The sequence below is a fragment of the Echinops telfairi genome, unplaced genomic scaffold, assembly GCF_000313985.2.
Source record: "Echinops telfairi isolate 266 unplaced genomic scaffold, ASM31398v2 ScPeMD7_7465;HRSCAF=8503, whole genome shotgun sequence".
Classification (NCBI taxonomy): Eukaryota; Metazoa; Chordata; class Mammalia; order Afrosoricida; family Tenrecidae; genus Echinops; species Echinops telfairi.
This window is the reverse complement of record NW_022111365.1, coordinates 1,170,613-1,197,621: the sequence shown is the minus strand read 5'-3', so window position 1 is coordinate 1,197,621 and position 27,009 is coordinate 1,170,613. Positions and strand designations below refer to the sequence as shown.

At 44.0% G+C, this 27,009-nt stretch overlaps 1 protein-coding gene across 1 annotated transcript in view; it reads left to right on the top strand.

Annotated features, from left to right (window-relative positions):
* FLI1 (Fli-1 proto-oncogene, ETS transcription factor) overlaps positions 1-27,009 on the top strand; it is a 144,546-nt gene that overhangs the window by 86,471 nt on the left and 31,066 nt on the right. Inside the window, exons 4-5 of the mRNA XM_004714173.2 lie at positions 3,962-4,165; positions 16,477-16,542. Of these exons, the coding sequence (XP_004714230.1) occupies positions 3,962-4,165; positions 16,477-16,542 (270 nt within the window). The remainder of the gene's footprint in view (positions 1-3,961; positions 4,166-16,476; positions 16,543-27,009) is intronic.

The following is a 27,009-nucleotide window of genomic DNA, read 5'->3' as shown; positions in this document are numbered from 1 at the left end:
AGGATCCCTTCAGAACCCAGTTAGGTAGGTAGTTCACTTTGGAGAGGGAAGGAAACATGCGTAGTCAAGATGCAGAGGCTAACCTCCAAGTGCGCCCTGGAGCTGGGATCCTTTCAAAAGGCATACCAAGATGTTCCTTTTCAGTAGGACAAGTTAGCCATAGCATAGGCATGAAACTACTGTCCATGAATATCAAACTATTTTCAAAGCGCTTTTATGAATTCTCTAGGTATGGGTTTATTTAACTACTGGACCTTGGCTAAATCGCTAAGCTTTATTCTCAGACATTTTGACCTCCTCCCGGTCAGCCTCCTAGACATGAATGGGAAGGCTGTTTTGGGCAAGTTCACAAATCAAGGTCATAAAACATTGTGGAGCAACCGATTGAATTTATGGTGGGATTTTCAGACAAGTATAAACGAGGACCCTAGTTAATCACCAGCTGCATGTTCATATGGGAAGAAATGAGGTCTAAATCATCCAGGAAATACATTTGGAAGATTTTAGTATGATGCAGAGTGGAAGATTTATAATTCATTGTGCTGTAGAAAGAGAAAGAAATAATATTGTGATAGAGCCCAATGCAAGGAAGGAAATCATAAAATCAATAAAACAAATGGTCTAAAATTGAATGTGAGACCTTGGATACTACACATGAGGAATTAGGAGACATGACGGAGATCCTATGAGAGAATATGCTGCCCAGCCCAACTCCCCCTGGGAAATTCCTGAAGAATTCTGAGATGGTTGCAAAATGATTTCCATTTACCAATGGTCCATAGTTTATTCCTAAGTGCTCCCGGAGAGTAAAAGGAAACAGTGAAAACCAAGCAAGAGGTTTGAGACAGGTAAGTAGCCGACTTGAGCAGTGATTATGAGGAGCCCTGACTTTGGGCCCAAGAGCCGAGTCACTCATCGGCCATCGTGTGAAGACAGCTCTGGACTTGCCTCTCCAACCAAATGTAGGTCCATGAAGACTGAGATTCCAGTCAGACACTGATCAACTTGGGGGAGTTGGGCGAGCAACTCGCTCTCTCCAGACTTCACTTTCCAACTCGAAATAGGGACGGCAAAACCTATTTTGTAGCATTTTCTTGGCAAGTAAATATAAGACTCACCAGCCTCACCTCTAGAAGCTTGCCCTCCGAATTCACTCTACTTGCTCCGCCACCGACCCCTTGAACTACCACCGTAAAAAGCGGTGCTTGATTGGGGGCTTTCCTACCTCATATTCTGAATGTTTGAAGTATGTAGGTGTTTCCTGCAGGTGAGGAATTTGCTTCTTGCAGGAGCCTATTTGTGGTGCTTATTGGAACCGCTAGTTAATAATTGGTTGCCAACGGAAGGGATGGCTTCCTAGTTGGGTTAAGTGATAAGACAGAGGAATTGTACCTACTTGAAGATTCCAGAAGCCACGAGGACTCAAAGTGCAATGACTTCACTTTTCATATTAGTTATACTCACTCAAGGGCTCAAAGATTTTCTTTCTCGGATGCTATTTCTCATCTGTGAAGGTTTGTTGTAGTTGCTCGGTGCCAGTGAGTTGGTTGTGACCCTTAGCAATCCTATGTACAACAGAGCCAAGCACCGATGGATCCTGCACCATCCTCCCAGTTGTTCCTGTGCCTGAGCCCTTTGTTGTAGCCACTGTATCAATCTATCTCCCTGAAGACCTTCCTCTTTTACTCTGCCCCCACCTCCCCTTTACCAAGCCTCATGTCCTTCTCCAGCTTTACAGCATGTGTAATGTGTGGCAGAAGAAATCTCGCCATCCTTGCCTCTAGGAAGCACACTGGCCATCCTTTTTCCAAGACAGGTTGTTTTGTCCTTTTAGCATTCCATGCTACTTTCAACGTTCTTCTTCAGCACCACAATTCAAGTGCATCAGTTCTGAAGTCTTTCTTAGTCAATGTCCAACTTTCCCATGCATATGACCCAATGGAAAATACTATGGCTCCAGTCAGGTGCACCTTAGTCTGCAAAGTAACTTCCTGGCTCTTCAATACTCTAAAGCGGTCATGCACAGCAGATTCACCCAATGTAACATATTATTTGATCTTATGCCTGCTGCTCCCAGAAGCATTGATGGCGGATCCAAGTAAGACAAAATCCTTGACGCCTTCAACCTTTTTTCCTTTTATCTTGATGCTATTTATTGATCCAGTTGTAAGGATTTTGGTCATCTTTACATTGAGTCATAATACATACTGACGACTGAAATCCTTGCTGTTCATTGGCAAGTCCTTTAAGTCTTCCTCACTTCCAGCAAGCAAGCTGTGTCATTTGCATATCAAAGCTTGTTAATAAGTCTTCACCCAATCTTGATACCACATTCTTTTTCATATAACCCAGTGTCTCTGATGAGTTGCTCAGGATACAGATTGAATAAGTAGGTGAGAGAATATATCCCTGTTACACACCTTTCCTGACTTTAAACCATGCAGCATTCCCGTTTTTTGTTCTTACATATGCACAATGGAGTGCTGTGGCATTCCCTTCCTTCTCAAGGGTGTGCAGAGTTTGTAATGATCCGCAGAGTTGAATGCCTTGACATAGATGAAAAAAACACACTGGTGCTCTCTGCTTCGCCATCTGCCATCAGCAATGCTATCCTTTATTCCATGTCCTCTTCTGAATCTGGCCTGAACCTCTGGCAGCTCCCTGTCAATGTACTGTTGCAACCATTGTTGGACGAGCTTCAGCACAATTTTACTTGCATGTGGTATCAATGATATTGTTCTATAGTTTGAGCATTGAGCCTATTTTGTCATCTTTCTTTGGAATGGGTACAAATATGGATCTCTTCCAGTCAGTTAGCTAAGTAAGTGTCTTCTAAATTTCCTGGCAGAGACGAGTGAGTACTTGTCGTCAACTTGTTGAGCTTGCTCAACATCAGCCTATTGAAACATTTCAATTGGTTTTCCATCAATTCCTGGAGCCTTGTTTGTGGCTGATGTTTGAGTACAGCTTGAATTTCTTCCTTCAGCACCGTGTGCCTTGCTCATGTGCTGCCTCATGAAGTGGTGGGATGTTGACTAGTTCTTTTTGTGTATACTTTCCATCATGTTTTGATGCTTCCTGCAGAATTCAATATTTCCCTATAGAATCTTTCAATACTACAACTCGAGTTTTGAATTTTTTCTTGAGTTATTTCAGTTTCAGATATGCTGTGTTCTTCCCTTTTGGTTTTCTAACTCTACGTCTGTGCACCTTTCATTGCAATATTTGACTTTGTCTTCTTGAGCGGCCCTTTGAAGTTTTCTATTCAACTCTTTGCTTCATCACTTCTTCCATTTGCTTTAGCTACTTTATGATTGAGAGAAAGTTTCAGAGTCTCTTCTGACACAAATTTATATCTTCTCTTTCCAGTCTGTTTAGTGACCTTTTGCTTTTTTCATGAATGATGTTCTTGATATCCTCCTACAGCTTGTCAGGTCTTCTCTCATCAGTGTTGGGGATTTCAATATCCTGACAACTTCAGAAATGTTTTGGAGCTGATCTGGCAGGAGGTGTAGCACAGCTGCTCCTAAAGGGGAAATTCTATAGTAGATTTATGTTGGAGATTGATACCATTTGATTTTCCAGCAGCACAGACTGGGTTACAGTAAAGCTATGTTTGTGTATTTCCCCCATAAAAGAGATCTGTGTCCTCCATGAAATTAGTCATATTCTAAAAATACTGTACACATGGCATGTCTTTCTAAGGGTTGTTGTTTTGAGTTTATTTTAATTTTGATGCTGCCCCTCAGGAAAAGGTCTTATATGTCCTGTCAGGGTGCATAGCATGGTATCTAAGACCCTGCCTGGAGGTCTAAGTGGTTTGGGCAGGACCAGATGTGATGGAGCCTGATGGGTGTTGGGGAGGACTGTCTGGAAGAGGGCTGTTTCCCCCCCTCTGAGCCCCAGGGAATACAGCCGAGGCCCAGGCTGCCCTTGCTAACCATGACCCTATCTTCTGCAGACCCCACGCTGTGGACGCAGGAGCACGTGCGGCAGTGGCTGGAGTGGGCAATAAAGGAGTATGGCCTGATGGAGATTGACACCTCCTTCTTCCAGAATATGGATGGCAAGGAACTGTGCAAATTGAACAAAGAGGACTTCCTCCGCGCCACCTCCCTCTACAACACCGACGTGCTGTTGTCACACCTCAGTTACCTCAGGGAAAGTAAGTGCGCCACCTGCTTCCGGGTGGCTACACAGCCCAGAGTCGGAGCCCCCCCATTCACAGGCCAGGTCCCAGTGGTGCTCTACGAAGCCTACTATATTATGAGGAAGACTGGTTTCCCATGAAGCCAGCCAAGGAAGAGGAAATGGGTTCCCTGCTCTCAGTTTATGTTGGTCAGACACTGAGGGAACAGCAGGCTTGAGCCCCTGAAAATGGTCAAGGTCATCCTTCTCCTACAGATGCTGCCAGAGGCAGACAGAAGCCTGCAGTGTCAGATGTCCTCTGTAGATAGTGGGGAGAAAGTACAGGGCTGGGACCTAGTGGGGTCTCCAGGAGCTAGCCTCATGCTCCCTATGAGATGGGCAGGCTCTTCCTCTGTCCAGAAACCACTCTGCCCTGTAATCATATATAGGCGTATTCTCTGGCAGGTGTTTTCTCAGTGATTAAAAGTTCCTAGGGGACGTTCTGGAGCCATGGCTTTAGGATTTCAGATTTTGAAAAGGTACATATGCTTATCCTTGAGTCCCTCTGACACTCCATGTACCCCTGGTGGCCATCTAGTTGATTCCAAGTCACTGTGACCCATATGTGCTCCGGGGGGTGGGGTGGGGTTGGGGCGGTTTCAAGCAGATTGCGGTCTGTCTTCTGGGGTGCCAATCTTTCAGCTAGTGGTAGAGGGCCAAACTGAGTGTGATGCTCCCTACTCTGTCACTGCCTCCAACACAGTCCTTTGTCAAAAAGGCCTGAAGCCAGAAGACATAGGTGTGTTAGAATCTACTGGAAGCTTTCTTCTGGCACACCCAGGAATGATAAAGGAGCTTTGGGGTAGGAGAGCTTATAAAAGCAAACAGGCAATTGTCCAAAGGAGTCCTCCAATAGGAGGGTTCTCTAGCATAAAGCTCCATTCACTTCTGTCCTTCCTTATAAAATGTGCACCAAAAATAGTGAAATGTGAAAAAGGTGATATTAGGATCAGGGAATTGAAGCCGCAGGAAACTAGATTTATATGGGCATTTTCTGCCAGTTAGTCCTGCTCAGTGGTGGGCTGAGCAGTCTTCAGATGCAGTGAGTATACTGGTAATGCCCGGGCAGTCTTCTTGGAGCAATTGGCCGGGAAGGTGTTTAGAAGACTATCCCATGTAAGTCAGAGTAGAAGTGATTCTTAAGGTTTTCAACAGCTGGCTATTCAGAACTAGACCTCCAGGATTTTCTTTTGTCTCTGGGTGTATTCAAACTTTGAACGAGTTGGTTAGCAGCCGAACACGTTAACGGTCGTGTGATCCAGAGACTACTAGATGGCATGAAGCTGAATTCTTCTGATGGCAGCTAAGAGGACCACTTTCCTTGTCTTGTTGACTCTGTGCTGGTTAGTTCTCCATTTCTCCGTGGATCTTTAACTCACCATCTTTGTGAGCCTCTCTCTTGCTCTGTTACAGTGCACCACATGGGGTAGGGTCAGGAGCAACGGGAGGGTGGAGGCAGGGCACACAGTGATTGTAAAGAAAAAGAACCCTAAATTCCTTCAGAAGGTTCTGCCCATGCTGTGGGGGATACAGTGTATGTGAACACCAGAGCAATGACTTCATGTCTGAGTCTTCTTGTAACATGAGGTCAACCCTAGACACGACCATTTCAAAAACAGGAGATTCTATTTTCTACTTTAAAAAAAAAAAATTGTGCTCTGAGAAATTTGCATTTTGGGATATGCTCTTTGAGAGGGCTTCAAAAAAGTTGTGGCAAAATTCCATTATCTTTCAATTCTACTTTTTCCACAAACTGTTGGAGCCTCCCTCATATTTTTCAGCTTTTCAGAAGTCAGAGAATAAAACAAGCCAGCAAACACAGGTTCTTTGGTGAACAGAATGCTGCAGTGATGGATGGAGGAGTCCAAGGCACAAAGAGGTTAAATAACAAGAAGAGACCAGAGACCCCAAACACTGACCAGTTCTACTTTTTATGCTTCTCGCCTACATCCTTTAATGCTGAGGTCTAGAAATAGTTAACTCTTAGGTTCCTTTGTAGAAAAAAGAGAGGTACAGAAGCAGACTGTTCAGAATAGTTTTAACAAGCTTTATCATTTCGGACACTACTGCAAATGCCCTGTTTGGGGGCATGTTCAAGCACATTGTGACCATGGGTGAGAAAGTCTAGTCAAGCCATGGATTCCCCAGAACACGGTGTTTTTAGTCAAAGCCCCAGGGAGTATTGGTCTGTACCTGTCACAGAGGAACCAGCCACAGACACTGAAGAGAGCTAATCTGCAATGGGATGAGCAAGCCAATGCTATTTATTATTAAGGTGGTTTTCCATGGATGGGAGCCAAGTTAAAGGACACAGGAGACAGCATGGGATAAAGACTTTGGTATTTTAGGAGTATTGCATAATGAGAAAAGGTGCCCATTGCATTTTCTTTAAAGAATAGAAAAGACATGAGTTTATTTGTAGATTTGAGAGGGCTTCAAAACGTTTGTGGCAAAATGGAATGAAAAGATAATGGAATTTTTCCACCAACCTTTTTGAAGCTCCCTGATATAAGGGAAGGTGCCATGAAGGTTCCAGAAGAGGCCTATTTTCAGTGATTAGAGGCAATGGGTCAAGCACCTATATAAAAGATCTTTGAGAATGCAGGACATTTTCTTGAATCGGGAGATGATTGGATAACAACATCACATCTACAGCAGGAAAGTGACTTTAAAATAATTAAGGTGGGGAAACATGGAAACGGTTTAAATATGATGGGAAGTGGAAAAGCTGCTTACAAAGGGGTCTGTGCACAGATATAAAAGCAATGCCCACCAAGCAAACACGATGATAGTCATGCTACTCCAACACAGTATTTTAATAGTCTAGAGTCTTTTTGAGGAACTTAGATTACACATTGGGCTGCTAACCACAAGGTCAGCAGTTCAAAACCACCAACTGCTCCATGGAAGAATGATGAGGCTTTTCTACTCTAGTGAGAGTTCCAACCTGGGAAACGCACAGGGGCAGTTCTACCCTGTTCTATAGTCAGCATCGACTCGATGGCAGTGAATTTGGTTTTATTTTTAACTTTTCCAAGGAAAAAGATTTCAACCCCTGCTTCTTTCTAATTTGGAGAGGAAGCTCTCTCTACCACTGGTTTCATAGCTGCATTCAGGCTCCCCCTCTAGACCCTCTGGGATTGGAAGGGAGTTGGCTGTGTGGCTTGCTAACTTACCTGTAGGAGACCCACCCCCTTCACCTGACGTCTGCTGAGAACTTCCTGTACACCACCATGCCTCAAATGCATTATGTTGCTCCAGTGGATGTTCTGTGCTAAGGTGGGGAGGTAAGCACTTTGGGGAAAGAGGTTGGGGTGAATCAGTTGAGGCAGGGGCAAGGATCAATGCCATGCCATCTGGTGCTGCGTGTGGGAGACTGTCAGGACCAAACATGTCCACTTTGGCACTCGGTGGGAGAGACGTGGCCGAGATCCTCTCCTCACCACTGATGGGGCAATCACTGTAGGGCAAAGCAGAGTCCCCAGAGGGATGCTGGGGCTTGAGCGTGTGAAGTTGCCCAAAGGGTCCAAAGTGGTGGTGGGTCTCCAAAGTGTCTCCCCTTCGGAACTTTAGTAGGAAAAGGAAGCCTTGTAGAATATGGAGTTCTCCTGGCATCCAATTCATACTTCCACAAAGATGTTTGTGTTAGTCTAGGTACTTTAGAGAAACAAATCCACAGCAACTCATGTATAAGAGAGTTTTATGTAAAGAAAGTGTGCATCACGAAAACATCCCAACCCAATGCTGCCCAAGCCCACAAGTCCAACATTAACCCATTTACCCAACACCAGTCCACAAAGTCCTCCACCTCACAAAACAGAGGCAATGACGACGACTGCAGGAGGAAAGCTGAGTCAGTGAACGAACAAGCATCTCAGCACTAGCAGGGGTCTCCACATGGCTGCTCCAGCACCCAGGGCTGCATTGGGATAGGTCCATGTGGCTTCTTCTCCTTGGGGATGTCTTGTAGGAAGTCAATCTTGCAAGCTGAAGCAGGGAACTGTTAAGGCAGCTGCACCCTGGTGCGACCATCACAAAGCAAGAGACCCAAGAACTAGAAAGGCGAGGCTCACCACCCATTTATCCCTCTGCCTTTCAACCAGTCCCACATGTGATTATCAGCCAGGCTGGCACAATTAACTAACTCAATGTTTGAGTAGTGATTCTAGTTGCCTGGGGCCAGGGTGGGGTGGGGATGGAGGTGGAAACTGTACTTTTATATTTTTAAACACTGCGTATGTATTTTCTGAGAAGAAATATTTAAAAGAAAAACAAATGAAAAGTAGTTGTCATCAAGTCAGCTCTGCCTCATGGCCGCGGTGTATGTCAGAATTCAGGAGAACTGTGCTCCGTGGGGTGTGGGTGCTGGGGTTGTGGGGAGACGGATTGCCAGATGTTCTTCCAAGGAGTCTCGGGGTGGATTTGAACTTTCAACTTTTTGGTTTAGCGTCTGAGCACACTAATATGAGAGAGGCTATCTCTCTTACACTGCCTAATAGCCTGGTGTGCTAGGATTTGGGGGCCTATCTGGCAGGGTTTGCTTATAGATTGCTGGGTCAGCTGCCCAGTAACAGCATCTTTACTTGAAATGCCTGGTAGACATGGGGGGTGGGGAGCTGGGGCCATGCAGTTGAAGTTGGCACTGGTGCCCATGCTACTTAGTTCTAGTCTTGGTGAGTAACACCAGGGCTCAGCCTGCATCTCCCCAGGTGCTTCAAGAGATGGTCAGGATGCCCCCTTGTGGACATCACAATGCCAACTATTTATAACCCCCATTTTAAAGCCAAGGCAACTGAGGCCAAGCGTACTTCCCAAAGTGGATCCGAGCTACACAGCCTTGTAGACAGCAGCCTGGCATCTTAGACAAGGATCTTTGAATTTCACAGCCTTGGTGATGGGCTGGAGAGAAGCGGGCAGCCCTGTGCCAGACGGGTCCCCAAGTCCGTGCAAACTTGGCCACTTTCCCTGTGGCTTCCACTTCAAGGGCCAGGTCACTTTTCCCACAGTATTTTCTGCTTTTATTTGTACCCAGAGATAAACGCTTTCCAAAACTTTCCTTGTGGGCTCTGGAATGAGGCCGGTAACGCCAACCCTATCGCCACACTAACCCGGTTTGCCTCTGGACCTGATTGGTGGCTCCTCCTATCTCTCTCAGCCACTCCCCCTTGGGCAGAGATACTATTTCCAGAAGGCAGGCTGCTGGAAATGAGATTTGCCCCTTCACAAGCCAAGATCTAGCAGGCAGTTCAGACTCAGAGCCACTGGGGGGAGTTGGGGGGATGTTAGGGTGAACAAACAGGAGGGGCCGGCTAGAGGCATCTGCCAGTCGTTTTTAATTGTACAAAAGAATTAAGTGTTGTATGTATCCAGGTGTGCATCTGACTTGTGTACAACACTTAAAAATCTCTACTTCCAAATAGTGGCAACATAAAAGAATAAAATATATTGTGTGACAGGGAGACCCCAGAAAAGGTATCCATCACGACCGACCCCCACTTCTAATTTAAACGTAATGGGAAACACATTGTGCATTTTGTGGTCGGTCGTTCCACCTGTAACCTTAGCTGGTCGGGCAAAGGTGATGGGTCTGGGCAATTAAGTGAGTGAAGCGTTATCCATTACAGGCCCTCCAGCCTGACGTCCCGATGGGCAAAGGAGAACAAGACACGGGCAGAACAAAAGGCCAGATTTCCCTGGGATTCAATAGTCAGCCGGACCGATTGTGTTAACGACTGCCTAGGCCATTTCCCTGACCCCTCCCATCTTCCCCCACCCACACTCTCCACTCTCAGCCAGATTGAGGGGTGAGAGTTGGGGAGTGGGGGTGGGAGGGTGGATGGCTGGCAAAATAGATTCAATGAACTGAAGGCTGGGAGGGAGGAGCGAGCCGCATGAATTCGGTGTTCACAGTGAAGCAGGAGACAAAGCGCTGGTGCTGGGACAGTTGTTTCCTGGCTCCAGGTGGTTAGGTGGAGGGGCTGTAGAGTAAGATGGCTCTGTGACCTGGGCTCCCTCCCCACACCTTGCAAAGTGTCACTGTGTCATTCCCATCTGTGTCCAGTGGCAATGGGCTCAAAACTGGGAATTCTCATTCTCATGCTCGCCCTTTGGGAAGACCGGCCCACTCCTCCCCAGCAGCCATCGCAGGGCACATGGGTCACAACACCAGCAGCACACTGAATCGGTTGTCGCCCCGTCAATGCCAGCTCAGAGCAGTCCCCCATGTGCAGAGTAGAACTCCTTCGGATGGTTTCATGGTGACCCTTGGAAAGCAGATCTCTGGGCCCGTCCTCCCAGGTGCCTGGAAACGGGAAAGCGACCAACTTTTTAGTCAGCAGGCAGGCGCTTTGCCATTTGGGCCACCCAAAAGTTCCTTTCAGGAAAAGGGAGATCCGCAAGAAACAGCTAATCATACACATGAGGGGGAGGAGGGGGCGGTCTTCTAAAAGTTCAATTAAAAAAACAAAAAACCCTCAGACCTGCATAGACACCCCAAACCCATTACCACCAAATAGATCCCTAAGCATAGGGACCTCGTATAGGGTTTCTGAAACTGTGGAGGTTCATGGGAGCAGACTGCCTCTTTCTCTCCAGGAGATGCTGGTGAGTTTGAACAACTAACCTCATGATGAGCTGCCCAACACTTCAAGGACAGTGCCACAGGAAAAAATTAATTTAAGTAAAATTTTAATTGAAGCATAAGAGGCAATGAAGTACAAAAATCATAAATGCACAACTCATAGACTTGTGACAGAAAGAAACCCCCTCACTTGCATAAACACCACCAAGGTAAAACAGTCAAAAGAGACGCCTCCTGTGTGCACCCCTCCCCCTCTGTCACCACCCTCCCACCTCCCCGGCGCTGACTACCATCCTGGCTTCCAATGCCCCTCCCACCTCCCCAGCGCTGACTACCACCCTGGCTTCCAATGCCTAGTTGGAGTTTCTTGGCTTGAGAACAGGTTTTGGAGAAAGAACAGACCAGGAATCCTGCCTCTTGTGCTTTCTAGCCCTGTGGTCCTGGGAAAATTCCTTGACTTTTCTAAATACTGATCTCCCTATTTGTAAAAGAGGGGATACAGTAATTGTGGCTTCACGGAGCTCCTCTAAGAAAAAGGTGGGTCGTGCTGCTCTTTGGTGGTTAAACACAAGTCCCAGATGAGAAGGGAATGATGGTCCCTTGGGAGAGGGGCCAGAGAGTCCCCACCTTTTCTACGGAGGGCAGCCTCTCCTTCTAGGAATGAAATTTGAACCAAGAACAGTCTTCAGGACAAAGTCTTTTTTCTAGGTTACCATGAAATATGTATTTCATGCAAGCTTTGGAGAGGTCAGACAACCTTTTCTCTTGGCTTTCTGGGAGTTTCCTGTGGAATTCATGTGTGCCCAGAGAAGGGCTTTCACCCAGGGGGAACGTTAGTGAATGTAGCTCGTGTAAGCATCACGCTTTCTGCAGAATCTGCACGCCTGGCTCAGGCGGTCCGCTTGGTGCGGAGCAGCCTTCTCCATGATTTGTCCAGCAGTGAGGGCTTAGCTTGGGGAAGAGAGTGAGGGCAAAGAAGGAAGCATTCTTCATCGGATTCCTGAGGTAGTGTTGTTTGTTTTTCGTTTTGTTTTTTGCTGTTACCTTGGACAATTTCATTCCATTTCGTCCCATCTTCCAAATACAAGATTATTTCTTATTGCAGCAGAACCCATTCAGAACTCCGATTCCAGAGGGCAGGACTAATGCAAATGCAGTTCGCTGTGTAGGGACTTTCACGATAAGTATGTACTTTGCTGCCTTTGGGAGAAAGGGCTATACAAAGAGGAATCGCAGTAGTTATCTGCCCGGGTTACCCCATGCTGCTCTATCAACACCACCACACGTGGGAGGCCTCAAGACACAAATTTCCTTTCTCTCAGTTTCCGTGGCTAGAAGAAAGCCACTTTCCATCTACATGACATATTTAAATGAGGTTGTCCCACCCTCACCTTGCCACCATTGATGCTCTTAAGAATGGAAGAACCAGCATTACCTGGTCCTTGGATCGACCATTTGCGTGACTGTGCCTGTTTCTAAATCATGTCCATTTACCTACACTCTTGGTGGATCGCAGTCTTAACGCTCCCACCTTTTGTTTTTGTCTGGGGCTACAACTGAGAGTTACCTGAGTTAGATTTACATAGCCTTGGATGGGTCTTGTAAAATTCTTTTCCCTCTTATCTAATAAGACTCAGATTTTCTCTGAGATCCACAACCACATGCCCAAAGCTGGGCAAGACAGCAGCTCCAGTCCCACATCCTTCATGGGCTACTAGACTGGGGCCAAAAATAGAACATCTGACTGCCCATTTCTGTCTCAAACCTTGTCCCTGAAGTAAGTCCTGTAGGCCACAGGAAGCAGGGAAGGGATTATTTGAAAGGATTTTTTGAGCCTTTAAATACATATGAGTTCACCTGGAGAGATTACATTATCTTTAGTGCCATTGGAGGAGCCCTGGGGGCCTACTGGTTACAAGTTGGGCTGCTAACAGCAAGGTCAGCAGTTCAAAACACCAGCTGCTCCATAGGAGAAAGACGGAGCTTTCTACTCCCATGCAGAATCAGTTTTGCAAACTCACAAAGGCCATTCTACTCCGCCCTGTAGGGTAACTATGAGTCGGCATTGACTTCATGGCAGTGAGTTTGGTTTGGGGGTTTTAGTTCCATTTTTTTCATGAGTTTTTTGATTCCCCTTGTATTTCAAGCTTGTCATGTCCTTTAAGGAGTGGTTAAATGACCAACAGGTCACTGAAAACCCAGCAGTTCAAAGCCACCAGCAGCTCCCAGGAGAAAGATGTGGTTGTCTGCTTCTATAGTGATCACAGCTTGGAAATCTTATAGGGTAGTGCTACTCTCTTCCATGGGTTACTTACCATGAGTTGGAATCAACTTAATGGGAATGACTTAATCATACCCTTTGTAAAAGGAGATCTTACCCCTGTCTTGTTGGTGTCTTACGGGTTTCTCAGAATAATCTGGAAAATCTGAAGATGCCTAAATTTACAAAATAAAACTCTCGGATCCACTTTAAACCAAGGAACCAATACTGTTTTAGAAAAGAATGCAACAAAATAAATCATCCTTTTATAATGCCTAGACAGATCCACTATAGGTATGTATTCACTTTTCATTTCACAGATTATAAATAAATCATTCAGGGATGACAGACATCCAATGTATTACTCTTCTCATTTTGTTGATTTCTTTTATGTACATAGCAGGGGGCTTCGAAACGTTCTTGGAAAAACAAAACTAAAAGATAGCAGAATTTTGAAGTCCCCTCACATGCAAAAGGAAGGGATGAAAGTTAATATTTGGAGTACTACTGCCTCTACTCACTTTTCAACTCCTTTTACCAAGAGTTAATACCCTCTCCAGGAAAAGGACATGTACATTAGACAAAAGGGAAGATCAGAGCTGAAGGAATTTCAAAGGTGTTCTAGGCCCAGGTGTGCCAACCTGGCCCAACCTTGCCGATTCTGCCTGTGACTTTGTTTTGTTTTGGGTACTTGGTCCAAACCTTTGGACTAGGAAAGCGTTTTAATATTTTTAAAGTGTTGTGAAAACCCACAGGCGTGATATGTGGTCCTCAAAGTCCTAAGTCTGTGCTATCTGGTCCTTCTGAGTCAGAGTTGGCTTGAGGGCAGTGACTGTGGTGTTTGATTTCTATTACAGGGAAAGATTGCTGCCTTCTGGTATAATCCCTTAATTTTTAGGATGGTAAAATCAGGTCTAGATCTGAAGAGTCACTTTGCCAAAGTCACACACTGAGTTTGACCAGGACCATGGGCTCCTGGTCCTCAGTCCTGTGTTTTCATCAGTAGGCCAGCTGAGACCTTCAGAAGTCTACAGAGAGAAATGTGAAGGTGAAGGAAGTGACCTTGGCCAGAATTCCTCTGATGTTAACTCGATAACATTATTATAGTTCTGTATGATTCTTTCAAGGAAAAGAATTGCATTAATTTTTTTTTTCCCTTCACAAGTCATCCCTCTCTGTGCCCTCTCTATCTTTTTTCTACTTATTCTCTTTTCATTCTATCTTCTGCTTAAAAAAAAATGGGGTAAATGTTACAAAACATTTGCATTTTCAACATTTTTCACACATATAATTCAGTTACTTTAATTGTGCTCAGAAGAGATGCTGAAATTTGCTCTTGAACATAGAGTAGAAAAAAGCAAATGAAGGAAATAATGACCTCAAAGAGTTGAATGGATTTCAAAGGATGGCTTGACTTGAGTTAAACATTATAATGAAATATGCAAAGACCTGGAATTAGAAAATTGAAAGGGAAGAATAGGCTCAGCAGTTCACAAGCTGAATGAACTGAAAAGAAATGCAAGCATCGAGTTACAATATCGAAGAATACTGTAGACAAACCAGAGGAGCCCTTGTGGTGTAGTGATTATGTGTTGGGCTGCTAACCTTAATGTCAGCAGTTTGAAACTACCAGCCACTCCTTGGGAGAGAGATGGGGATTTCTACTGCCATCAAGTGTTCCAGCCTTGGAAACTGGGAAACTCCCCGGTCCTATTGGGTTGCTCTGAGTCAGAATCGGCTCAATAGCAATGAGTTTGGTGTTGAGTTTGGTAGACAAACTATTGAGCAATGCAGGAAGCATCAAAAGAAGATGAGAAAAGAATTGATTGACATTCAACTATTTCTGTAGGTAGCATATAATTAAGAATCAACGGTGCAGAAGGAAGAGGTTCAAACTGCATTGGCCAAAAGCAAGATTCCAGAAATGGATGGAATACCAGTTGAGATATTTCAACAGATCGATGCAACACTGGAAGTGTTCACTGATCTTTGCCAAGAAACCTAGCTAACCTACTGGAAGAGATATTTGTGTCATTGAAAAGAAAGTTACACAATTGAATGTAGAAATTAAGGAACACTATTATTAATATCACCTCTGAGTAAACCTTTGCTGATGAGGTTTTAAAATGATTACTGCAGTACCTCCGCAGGGACCCACCACAAATTCAAGATGAATTCAGACAAGCATGTGGAACAAAGGAGATCATTGCTGATGTCAGATGGATCTTGGCTGAAAGCAAAGACGACCTGTGTTGGAATAACTGTGCACAAGTACTCGACCTGTGTTGGAATAACTGTGCACAAGTACTCAACGGAATCAAAACAAGTTATGGGGGAAATTCCGAAGAATGGGAATTCCAGAACACGTCATTGTGTTTGTGTGAAACCTGGAAAGAGGCAGGTATTCAAAGAGCACCAGGAGATCGTGCGTGTTTTGAAATCGGGAAAGGTGTTTGTAAGATTTACATTCTTTCCCAACACATATCCAATCTGCATGCTGAGCAAATAAGCAGAGAAGTCAGACTCTGTGAAGCAAAACACGGCCTCCGGATTGAAGGAAGACTCTTTAACAGCTTGTGGTATGCAAATGATACACCTTTGCTTGCTAAAAGCAAAGAGGAAGCATTTGTTTACAAAGACCGCAGTCTTTAATTAAGAGTGTACTTCAACAAAACAAAAATCCCCACACTGGGCCAAGATTAGAAGCAACGTCATATGATAAAGAGAGAATATTAAAGTTGTCCAGGGTTCCATTCACAATTAATGCCCATGGAAGCAAGTCGAGGGGGAAAGGACGTATTTCATTGGGTGAGTCTGCTGCAAGACATCACTTTAAAATGTTACAAAGCAAAGATGCCACCTCGAGCAACAAGGTGCACCGGAACCAAGCCAGGGTGTTTCTAATCACCTCATATACAGATACAATCTGAACAGTGACTAAGACTGGAGAGGAGTTGATGTATTTGAATTATGCTGGTGAAAAATATTGAATGTATCATGCCAGAACAAAAATCTGTTTAAGAAGAAATACAGCCAGAATGCGGCTTAAAACCAAGGATCATGGCACTTCCTCTCACATCCTTTGGATATTTTATCAGTCTCTGGAAAAGGGCATCATGTCAGTCCAAGAGAAGACTCTCGATGCGATGGACTGACTTTCAGACGTAACAAAGACTGTAAGGATGGTTCAGGATGGGGCAGGGTTTGGTTCTGGGGTACATAGGGTCACGAGGGGTTGGAGCCAACTTAATGGCATCTAGCAGTGATTTCTTTCACCATGTTGTGAAACGACCACCATCGTTCATTCCCAGTCTTTCCGTCACCCTTCACAGAAGGTTTGTGTCCCCTCAACAATTTACCTGTTTCTTCTCCATCTCCTCCTCCGGATTGCAGAGTAACTTTTTGTCTACAATCCTTGTTTTCTTTCTTTTTTTTTTTTGCCCTCTAGGTTCACTGCTGGCCTATAATACAACCTCTCACACAGACCAATCATCAAGGCTGAGTGTTAAAGAAGGTAAGTCTACTTCTCTCACACACTTATACTTTCCTTGGGTGTCAAGCATGATTGTGTCCTAAACTTAGGTTTGATGTGGGGGCGCCTCAGACTGTGTCCCAGGCCTGACCCCATTGTGTCGGCATCTAAGTAGAGAGGTCAAAGTTTATCCTACTTATGCCCCTAATTGCAAAAAAACCAAGGTTTTACAACATTTTATAACAGTATCATAAAGATATAACTTAAAGTTATATGTGTTGTTTATTTATTGTTTAATCATTTTATTGGGGGCTCGTACAACTCTTATCACCATCCATCCATCCATCCATCCATCCATCCATCCATCCATTGTGTCAAGCACATTTGTACATATGTTGCCATCATCGTTCTCAAAACATTTGCTTTCTACTGGAGCCCTTGGTATCAGCACCTCATTTTTGCCCCTCCCTCCACGCTATGTTTAAAGCTGGAAATTGAAGTCTTTCTCTGTTGAAAATAATGAAGAGAATATTTCAAGGATCCGAGCATGCTCGCATATTAAGGTCTTTCCTAACACATTTTATCAATGCCAATTTATTTTGAAAGAGATGGTTTAGGGACTTGTTGAGTTAAGAGAAAGAGAAAACAGTTCTAACAGATGATTTCTGCCAGTAAAGGATTTTAGCGAACATTGCAATAGGGCTTCTTGGCACCTTCCGTTTTGAAACAGCGTGGTGAGTTTATTGTTCCACACACTGCTAGATTCTGGACATTTAAAAGAGTGAATGCATTTTTTGTTCTTGATTTAAGAGAAACAGGAATGTAAACAAATGCTTTTTTCAAAACAAAGAGGCAGTGAAAAGAAAATATGACCAAGAAATAACATCCCCCGGAGAGGGAGGCATTTGAACGGCCTCAAGGCATGAATGAGGAGTCAGCCCTTCTCTCTTCCTACGCTCCTCCTTCTACTTTTTCATTATCCGGAATGACAGCACAGGTTTTTAAGGAACACAGGGTGGTGGTGGTTGTTAGGTGCCATCAAGGTGGTTCTCAGCATCCTCATAATTGTTCTTAAGTTTGAGCCCATTGTTGCAGGCACGGTGTCAGTGCAGCTCATTAAGGGCCTTACTCTTTGTTATTGCACCTCTACCTGGTCAAGCATGATTTCCTTGTCCAGGGACTTGTCTCTCCTGATAACATGTCCAAAGTACTTGAGACCAAGTCTTGCCATCTTGCCTCTCAGGAACATTCTGGGTGTACTCGTTCCATGACAGACCTGTTTGTTCTTTAGACAGTTCATAATACTTTCAATATTCTTTGCCAACACCATAATTCAATAGCATCCATTTTTATTCGGTCTTCCTTATTCAATGTCCAACTTTCACAGGCATATGAAACAATTTAAAATACCATGGCTTAGATCAGATTTACCTTGGCCCACGAAGAAACCTCCTCCCTTTTCAACACTTTAAAGCGTTCGTATGCAGCTGATGTACCCAATGTCTTTGAGCTCTTTACTGCTGCTTCCATGAACCCTGACTTTGGATCCAAGCCAGGCAACTTGAATCTTTTCTCCATTTGTCATGATGCTACTGCTGGTCCATTTGTGAGGATTTTGGCCTTCCTTACATTGAGTTGTAATCATATTGAAGGCGCCAATCCTTGATCTTCAGCAGCAAGTGCTTCAAGTCCTGCTCACGTTGCTACAAGCAAGCAAGCAAGATTGTATCTTCTACTTATTGAAAGTTTAATAGACCTTCTTCTGATCCTGATGCCACATTCTTCTTCATCTAATCCAGCTTCTTCGATTATATTTGCTCAGCCTACAGATTGAATAAATAGGGTGAGAAGATAAAGCCCTGAGGCACACCTTTCTGATTTTAAACCATGTAGCATTTCTTTGTTTTGTTCTAAAGGCTGACTCTTGGTCCATGTACAGGTTCTGCATGAGCACCATGAAGTGTTCCGGAATTCCCATTCTTCTCAAGACGATCTATAGTTTGTTATGATCCACATAGTCAATGAAACATAAGTAAACATTTTTCTGGTATTCTTTGCTTTCAGCCAATACCCATCTGACATCAGCAATGATACCCCTTGTTCCACTTCCTCTTCTGAATTCAGCCTGACTCTCTGGCAGCTCCCCATCAATATAATGGTACAGGCATTGGCAGGTGCTCTTCAGCAAAACTTTTACTTACATATGATATCAATGGTGTTGTTCTATAATTTGTGCATTTTGTTGTATCACTTTTCTTTGAAATGGGTACAAATAGAAATCTCTTCCAGTCAGTTCACCAAGTAGTTGCCTTCCAAAATTTCCTGACCTAGACAAATGGGTATTTCAGTGCCTCATCAGTTTGTTGAAACATTTCAGTTGGTATTCCATCAATTTCTGTAGCCTCATTTTTGGCTAATGTTTTCTGAGCTGCGTGGACTTCTTTCAGTAGCACTGGTTCTTGCTCATATGATACCTCTTGGAATGATTGCATGCCAACTAGTTCTTTTTGTGTACAGTGATTTTGTATTCTTTCCTTCTTCTTTTGATGCTTTCTGCATCATGTAATATTTTCCCCATAGAATCTTTTAATATTCCAACTCAAGGCTTGAAATTGTTCTTTAATCATTTCAGTTTAAGATATGCTGAATGTGTTCTTTCTGTTTGGTTTTCTAACTCTAGGTCTTTGCACATTTCATTATATTTTGCTTCATCTTCTTGAGCTACTCTTTGAAAATTTCTTTTCAACTCTGACTTCATAATTTCTTCCATGTGCTTTAGCCAGTCTACGATTAAAGGCAAGTTTCAGAGTCTCTTTTAACATCCACTTTGATCTCTTCTATTTTTTAAACGATCTTTTTCTTTCTTCACGTGTGATGTTTTGGGTGTCATTTCACAGCTCATCAAGTCTATTGCCATTAGTGTTTAATGCATCAAATCTTTCCTTGAAATTCAAATATTTTGGCTCTCAAGGCTTTGTTTTCATTTTCTTCAACTTCAACCTGAACTTACATATGAGCAATTGATGGTCTGTTCCACAGTTGGCCCCTGGCCCAGTTTTATCTGCTGTTGTCGGGCTTCTCTTCCCACAGGTGTAGTCAGGTTAATTTCTGTCGATTCCATCAGAAGTTCACAAGTATAGTCACCTTTTGTGTTTTTCAAGAAAGGGATTTTCTATGAGTTAGAAATAGGTTAGTCTGGCAAAATTCTGTCATGCAATCCCCAGCTTCATTTTTATCACCAAGACCCTCTTTTCCAACTACTGTTCCTCTTTGTTTCCACCATTTGCATTCTAATCATCAACAATTATCAATGGATCTTGATTGCATGTTTGACCAGTTTCCGATTGAAGACATTGGTAGAATTCTTCAACTTCTACATCCCTAACGTTGGTGGCTGGTGCATAGATTTGAATAATAATTGTATGGAAGGCGGGTAGATATAAGCCTATCGTACAGCATTGTACTTCAAGTTGAATCTTGATGTGTTCTTTTGCAATGCCATTCCTCCTGATTGTGTCATTCCCTGCCTAGTAAACCACCTAATTTTCTGATTCAAACTGGCCAATACCAGTCCATTTCAGCTCATCAAGCCCTGGAAGATCAATCTTTATGTGTTCCATTTCACTTTGAACAACTTCAAATTTTTCTAGATTCATATTTTACACATTCCAAGGTTCAATGATTCTTTTTTTTTAAAATAATTTTACTGGGGGCTTTTATGGCTCTTATCACAACCCATACATCCACCCATTGTGTCAAGCACATTTGTACACATGTTGCCATTATCATTTTCAAAAATGTTCTTTCTACCTGAGCCCTTGATATCAGCTCCTCATTTCTCCCCTCCCCCACCCTCCCTCCCTCATGAACTCTTGATAATTTATAAATCCCTCCCCCCATATCTTACATCAACCTCTGTCTCCCTTCACCCAGCCTTCTGCTGTCCATCCCCCAGGAAGGGGTTATATGTAGATCATTGTGACTGGTTCCCCCTTCAATGATTCATTCTTCTTTGAAGCGGTTTCTTCACATGTTTGAGTTGTGCGCCACCTGCAAATGAAGGTCCTGAAGACGTCCTGCCAGCTGGACTCTATTTGTATCATGAAGATCAACTCCACATTGAGAAGGCAGTTCTTCTTCTCTTTCAGATTTTCAGTGTCTTTTGACCCAGGGGCTCAACTTCTGGCACTATCTCTGGTATCGTTGGGTTTCTGTTCATTGGGTTTTCAGTAAATGACAATGATTTTATGCCGTCCTTAGGTTTTTCAGTGGCTCATTTTCTGAAGTTGACAGCACATTTCTTCTTCAGAGTCTGTCCTAAGTCTGGAAGCTCTGCTGAAACCTGTTGACTTTGGGTGACCCTGCTGCTATCTGGAATACCAGTGACATAGCTTGCAGCATCAGAGTAACACATACGTCACCACACAATGACAGACTGACAGTCGGGGCGGGGCGCCACATTGATTTCATTAATGTTCCCTGATTTACCTCTCTGGTTTCTAATATCCAGTGCAAAGGATATATGGAACTCAAAGGCAAAAGTCCTGATTAAAGGGTTTATTAAGGAAGTTAACAAATTGTAATGCCCATGAGAAATGCTTAGAGTAGTTGTGTACAAGGACATGCTGCAAAGTTTCAGGAATGCTAATCAATGTCCAAAAGGGCATACCACTCCACTGTAAACCTCAACTCGAAGACATTCAGCTGTAGCTCCGTGGGTCTGTAATTCCAGCTCCATAAATGAAATGCCCAGCGGCACCCCGCTGCTGCAAACCTCAGCCCCAAAGAGCTCAACTCCATTTCTGTGTGTCAGCAAGTCCAATTTCCCCAATTAAGTGCCCAGACACACCCGACTCCACGAGCCATCCTTCTGCACAGAAGCACTCATCTTAACTTACTCTGTGGATTGGGAGATCCATCACTCTCTTCCATGCTCCAGCTCCTGGTTCTGCTGTTTCTCCTCTGATGGTATAGCTGCCATTTGGAGCCAGGAGGTTCACTGCACAGGGATCTCAGGTCCAGAGGATCCGCTCTACTCCTGGCTCTCGCTGGTCATAAGGTCCTTCCTCCTGACTCTCAGAGGGCTCATCTTACACTCCAGGGCATCCTAGCAGTATCTTCTGTACCTTCTTAGCAGACCCAGGCACAGAAAGATTGTTTGCTGGGAGTCAGAGATGTTGGCTAGAAAAGCCACATTGAATAGTTCACTGCCCCTGTAGACACATAGGGCAGCACAGCCTAACCCTTCAGAGCTTGACAAGCATTATTGGCCACTCAATTCAAAGTCCTCCTAGGTGATGGAGGGAATGGAGACTCAAGGTCAAACCTTGGAGCACCTAGGTCTTTGTGTTTCTCATAATATTTTATATTTAGATCATGACTTGAGTATTTTGTCAAAGAAATGTACAACACAGTGAATCTACCTCTAAGCCTTTGTGTTTGTTGTTGTGACCCTGAGCCAGTCGTATTTCTGTTTTCCCTACCAAATGGCATTTATTTAATTTTTTGCAGTGAAAACAATGTACACCAACTCATCCTACAGTCGGAACCACATTTTCCTTAATATATTTTAGCATCATGTTTCAAACGTCAGTTTATAAGAGAGAACATTTAGTATAGTGGGAAACACATTGGGTTGAAAGGCAGGGCACCTTTGACTAACTTTGGGAAAATCACTTCAACCTGAGCCTCTGCATTCTTGTAAAAGGGAAGAGCTGTAAGAGTCATTCCCAGATACACAGCGCTCTTGACCTCTAAAGAGATGACCAAGGACACATAGGGCAAGGTTCCTCCTTCATGTTGAGTTTCAAAGAAGATTTTATTTGAAGATAGGGGTCCACTGGAAAGTAAGAAAGGAGGGAGAAAGATCGTAGGGGGTGGGGGGAGGGAAGGAAGACAGAGGGAAGGACAGAAGGGAGAATGAGCAGGACAGAGGGAAATCAAAACTCACTGCCATCAAATCAATTCCAACTCATAGCAACCCTATAGAGTATAAGACGGGGTAGAAGCGCACCTGTCGGTTTCTGAGACCCTAACTCTTTATAGAGGTAGAAGGCCTCTTTCTCCCGCAGAGAGGCTGGTGGTTTTAAACTGCTGACCTTGAGGTTAGCAGCCCAGGTCAAAGCAATGAAGGGCTCAGAGTACCAATGAACAACTGAATTAGAACCCTTCAAAATTCCCCACCTGTACAGCCAAGGTGCCACTGATAGCACAATTAACCAGTAAGGTTGTGAGGCTGAGTCAACAAGAAAAGATCGGATGTTAGGCTTAAAATACAGATTTAAATGTAGAGGCTAGTTTGTTAGAGTTGAACAGTAGGGATGACTAACTCATGACTCCTATAGGGGTCTATGGTTTCAGCCCTTCCCTCTACCCTCTATACTGTATTTCCTCCCCTTAGTTCTTTTGTGTTTGTTGAGTGTGTTTGTAATTCTGCTGGGCTCATTCAGGCTTATTGCGGGAGCAGCTCCCTCTTCAGAGATGAATTAACTGGCATTTCCAGGCAAATGCACACTGGCCGAACCTCATTCAGGTGCTGCTGGCTATTGCACTGCCAACATGGGCCCCGCGTGGCCTGTGGAGAGGATTACTCTGAGCTCTGCAGGTGCATCTTTTGTTCCCCGTCAAGCGTTCCACTTGAGCTGCCTTGCGCTTCTCTGGCTCCCCACTTGTGAGGTGGGTCTGAATCAGATTGGACCCATCACACCACAAAACAAGGTCTATTAGCAAGACAAAGGTACCCAGGCTTCTTGCTCCTTCCTTTTCACTCTCCTCTCCACTGCCCTCTCTTCTGCTTGACTCGAAAAGCTACTGGTATTGTTTTTTTAATATTAGGTGGAAAAGAAAGAGGGCCCTCGCACACCCCAGGTTTCAATTTATTTGAATAAGACACACACAGACGCAAACAAGCCTAGAGCTACCAAACTTGTCAGAATTGTGTATGTGTGTGTGCCACAAAAGGCAGGAACTGGTATCAAGCACAAAGGGAAAAGGTGGAGGAGATGATGTCTATTAATATTTCTTCCATGCACTTATTATACAAGGATGTTTTTTTGCTTGAAAATTATATACACACACGTTTAGCTTGTCCTATGAAAATGACCGCAATCTCTAAGGATTATTTTTGCCCAGGAAGTGAAATTAGATTTGAACCATTCCGTTAACCGAGCCCCACTGCCAGCTAGTGTACTCCAACTTATGGTGACCCCCTCTCGGGTTTCTGAAAGCATGCATCCATACAGGAGCAGAGAACCTTGTGCTCCCTAGATAAGGTGACCAGATTTAAAGCAGGACACCATTGACCGGAAGGTGGGGGCGCGGTCTTTCATTAAAAATTTGGTCTTAAGAAAAAATTTGGTCTATATGGACCAAATAAACCATTTCCTAGCTTGTCATGCATTCTTTCAACAACAAAAAATCGGAACTTTTTTAAAACACCCAAAATCGGGACTGTCCCGCCAAAAGAGGGACATCTGGTCACCTCACCCTAGGAGTGAGTCTGACGTATATCATAAGAGCCAGTCTTTGCTAATGAATAAGAGAAGGTTGAAAAACAGATGGGTGAAGCTACTTCTGTATGTCCTTTAATGTGAGATACCTGTCTGACACATGATAGTGTGGAGAAGAACCCTGCCTCATGCACGGAGCGATCCAGGGGGTGTGGCTGTGCACATCGAGGCAGCTCCTGTCCACAGCCTTGATCGTGTGCTGAGCATGGCCATATGCTGGAGATGGCAGGATGGGCTTCCTACTGTTCCATCTACAGATACAGAAAATAAGACACAGGTTGCAGGTTCCTTTTACGTCGCTCAGGTTTTGATGGCAGAGTCCCTGAGTGACCACAAACAGGTAAGCTCTGGGGTTGGTAGTTGTAACCCACACAACGCTGTGGAAGAGAGCAGGGGTCATTCGGGAGACACTGTGGCGTGCAGTTCTAATCCGCATACGTAGGGTTGCCATGAGTCCGCCCAGACTCAACAGCACCTAACCACCACAACAAAAACAAAGATCTTGGAAGCAAAGCTATGGCTTAAATCCAGGTCTTTGGAATTCTCTCCTCCAACCTGGCTGCTGCTTCTCACATAATTATCTCCTCATGTTGAATCCATGCACCTAGCAACATCTCAAACATTCTTTAATCATTTAAACACACGCAGCGCCAGTTTGGAGCTCATGTTTGAGCACTGTGATGTTCTTGTTGGTGGTGCTGCCCACTTGGTCCTGACTCAGTGACCCGGGGCCCAACAGAAGGAAACACTGCCCCGTCCTCTGCCATCCTCACTGTCGCCATTACGTTTGATGCGTCGCTGCAGCCACGGTGGCAGTCTATCTCCTTGATGGCCTTCTGGCTTTTGGGGGGTCGGGTGGTTGGGACATTCTGCTTTATCAAGAATGCTGTCTTTTCCAAGGGCATGCCTTTGCAGGATAACAAGTCCAAAGTTTGTGAGACAAAGTATGGCCGCTCCTCATTTCTGTGGAACACTCAGGTTGTACTTCTTCTGAGAAAGATGTGTCTGTCCTTCTGGCGGTCCATGGTACTTTCAACCTTCTTCACCAGCATTGACGTTCAAACACATGGATCCTTCTTCACTCTTCCTTACTCACTGCCAATGTTAGCATGCATGTGAGGCGATTGAACATACCGTGACTTGAGTCAGGCATGCTTTAGACCTCAAAGTGACTGGCATGCTCTTCAGTACTTTAAAGGGGTCTGATACAGATGATTGGCTCGATGCCAGGTGTTGTTTGGTCTCTTGCTACCTGCTTCCATGAGCAGTGATTGTGGATCCAAGCGAGATGAAGTCCATGACAACTTCAGTCGTTTCGCTGTTTGTCACGAGGTTACTCAGTTGTGAGGACTTTGTTTTCTTTACATTGACTTGCACTCCAGAACGAAGACTGCCGTCCTTGCTCTTCCTCAGCAAGTACCTGAAGTCCTCCCTCTCAGAGAGACAGGTTTTGTCACCTGCATGTTGCAGGTTGTTAATAAGCTTCCGTCAATTGGGATGACATGTCTTCTTCATAAGAGTCCAGCTTCTTAGGTTATTTGCTCAGCGTACAGATTGAATGAGTATGGTGAAAGGATACAATTTTGACCCACACCTTTCCTGATGTTAAACCATGCAGTATTCCCTTGTTCTGTTTGAATAACTGCCTCTGGTTCATGTACAAGTTCCACATGTGTGAATGAAATATTCTGGAATCCCATTCTTAAGGTGATCCATAGTTTGTTATGGTCCCCACAGTGAAATGCGTATGCATGGTCAGTAAAACACAAACATCTTTCTGGTACTCTCTGCTTTTAGCAAGATCCCTCTGACATCAGCAATGGTATCTCTGGCTTCATGTCCTTTTCTGAATCTGGCTTGCATCTCTGGCAGCTCCTTGTTGATGTACTGCCATAACCATTTATGAATTATCTTCATAAAAATTTTACTAGTATGTGATGTTGATGATATTGTTAGGTAATTTCCACATTCTATTGGGTCACCTTAAGCAGTATAGCTTATTGATTTTAAAATTCAGATTCTGGAAATAAGAAATGATGTAACCTTGGGCAAGTCACTCGAAGTTTTCTCTTCAGGTTCCCCATATATAAAGTAAAGGTAATTATTTCACCCCTTCAGAGGGCATTAATGGGCCAGTGTAGAATTTTCATCTTCATGTGAAAGCCAGGGCTTCCGTTCCATGCAAAGGTGCCTCATGCATAGCCATTACCCATCTGTCAGTGGAGACTGCATGCTATGATTCTGAACAGGTTTCAGCAGAGCTTCCAGATTAAGATATACTATAAAATAGGGCCTGCTGACTTCCTGCCCCAAGTCAACTGATAAAATATAGATCAAATCCACAATCCACAATCGTGAGATCATGAGGATGGCTCAGGACATGCAACGTTTTGTTTCATTGCACATAGGATTATCATGAGTTAGGGGTCAGCTTGGTGGCAGTTAATATATTGAGAGTACCTTTGCAGGGATGATATAGTGCTTGGAAAGTGCTCAGCATGGTATCAAGTACTCAATAAAAGTTGGATCTATAAATTATAATAGTTACAATTGAATTTAAATTCAATGATTCTTGAGCTTTACAGTATATTAGCCCTATGCCAAGGGTGGTGAAGAATACCGCATACATATTATATAGATGAAACTGCCAAGTTGCATAAAATCTTATTAGGGAGATATACATGTCCATATAAAATTACTAAGAAATAATATACAACTACATGCGCATAGAAAAATGTATACTCGATGCAAACAGTCCTCTAAGGGTAACAAAGAAAGCCAGCCACCAGTAAATACTGAAGTTGAACGTCTACTCAAGCCTTTCAGGTGGCAGGAGAGACTGAGACCAGCAGAGAGTGGAAGATTTCTTTTTTTAAATCAATTTATTGGGGCTCATACAATTCATCACAATACATAGATCAATTGTGTAAAGCACACTTACACATTTGTTGCCCTCATTATTCCCAAAATTCGCTTTCCCGGAATCAGCTCATTTTCCTTT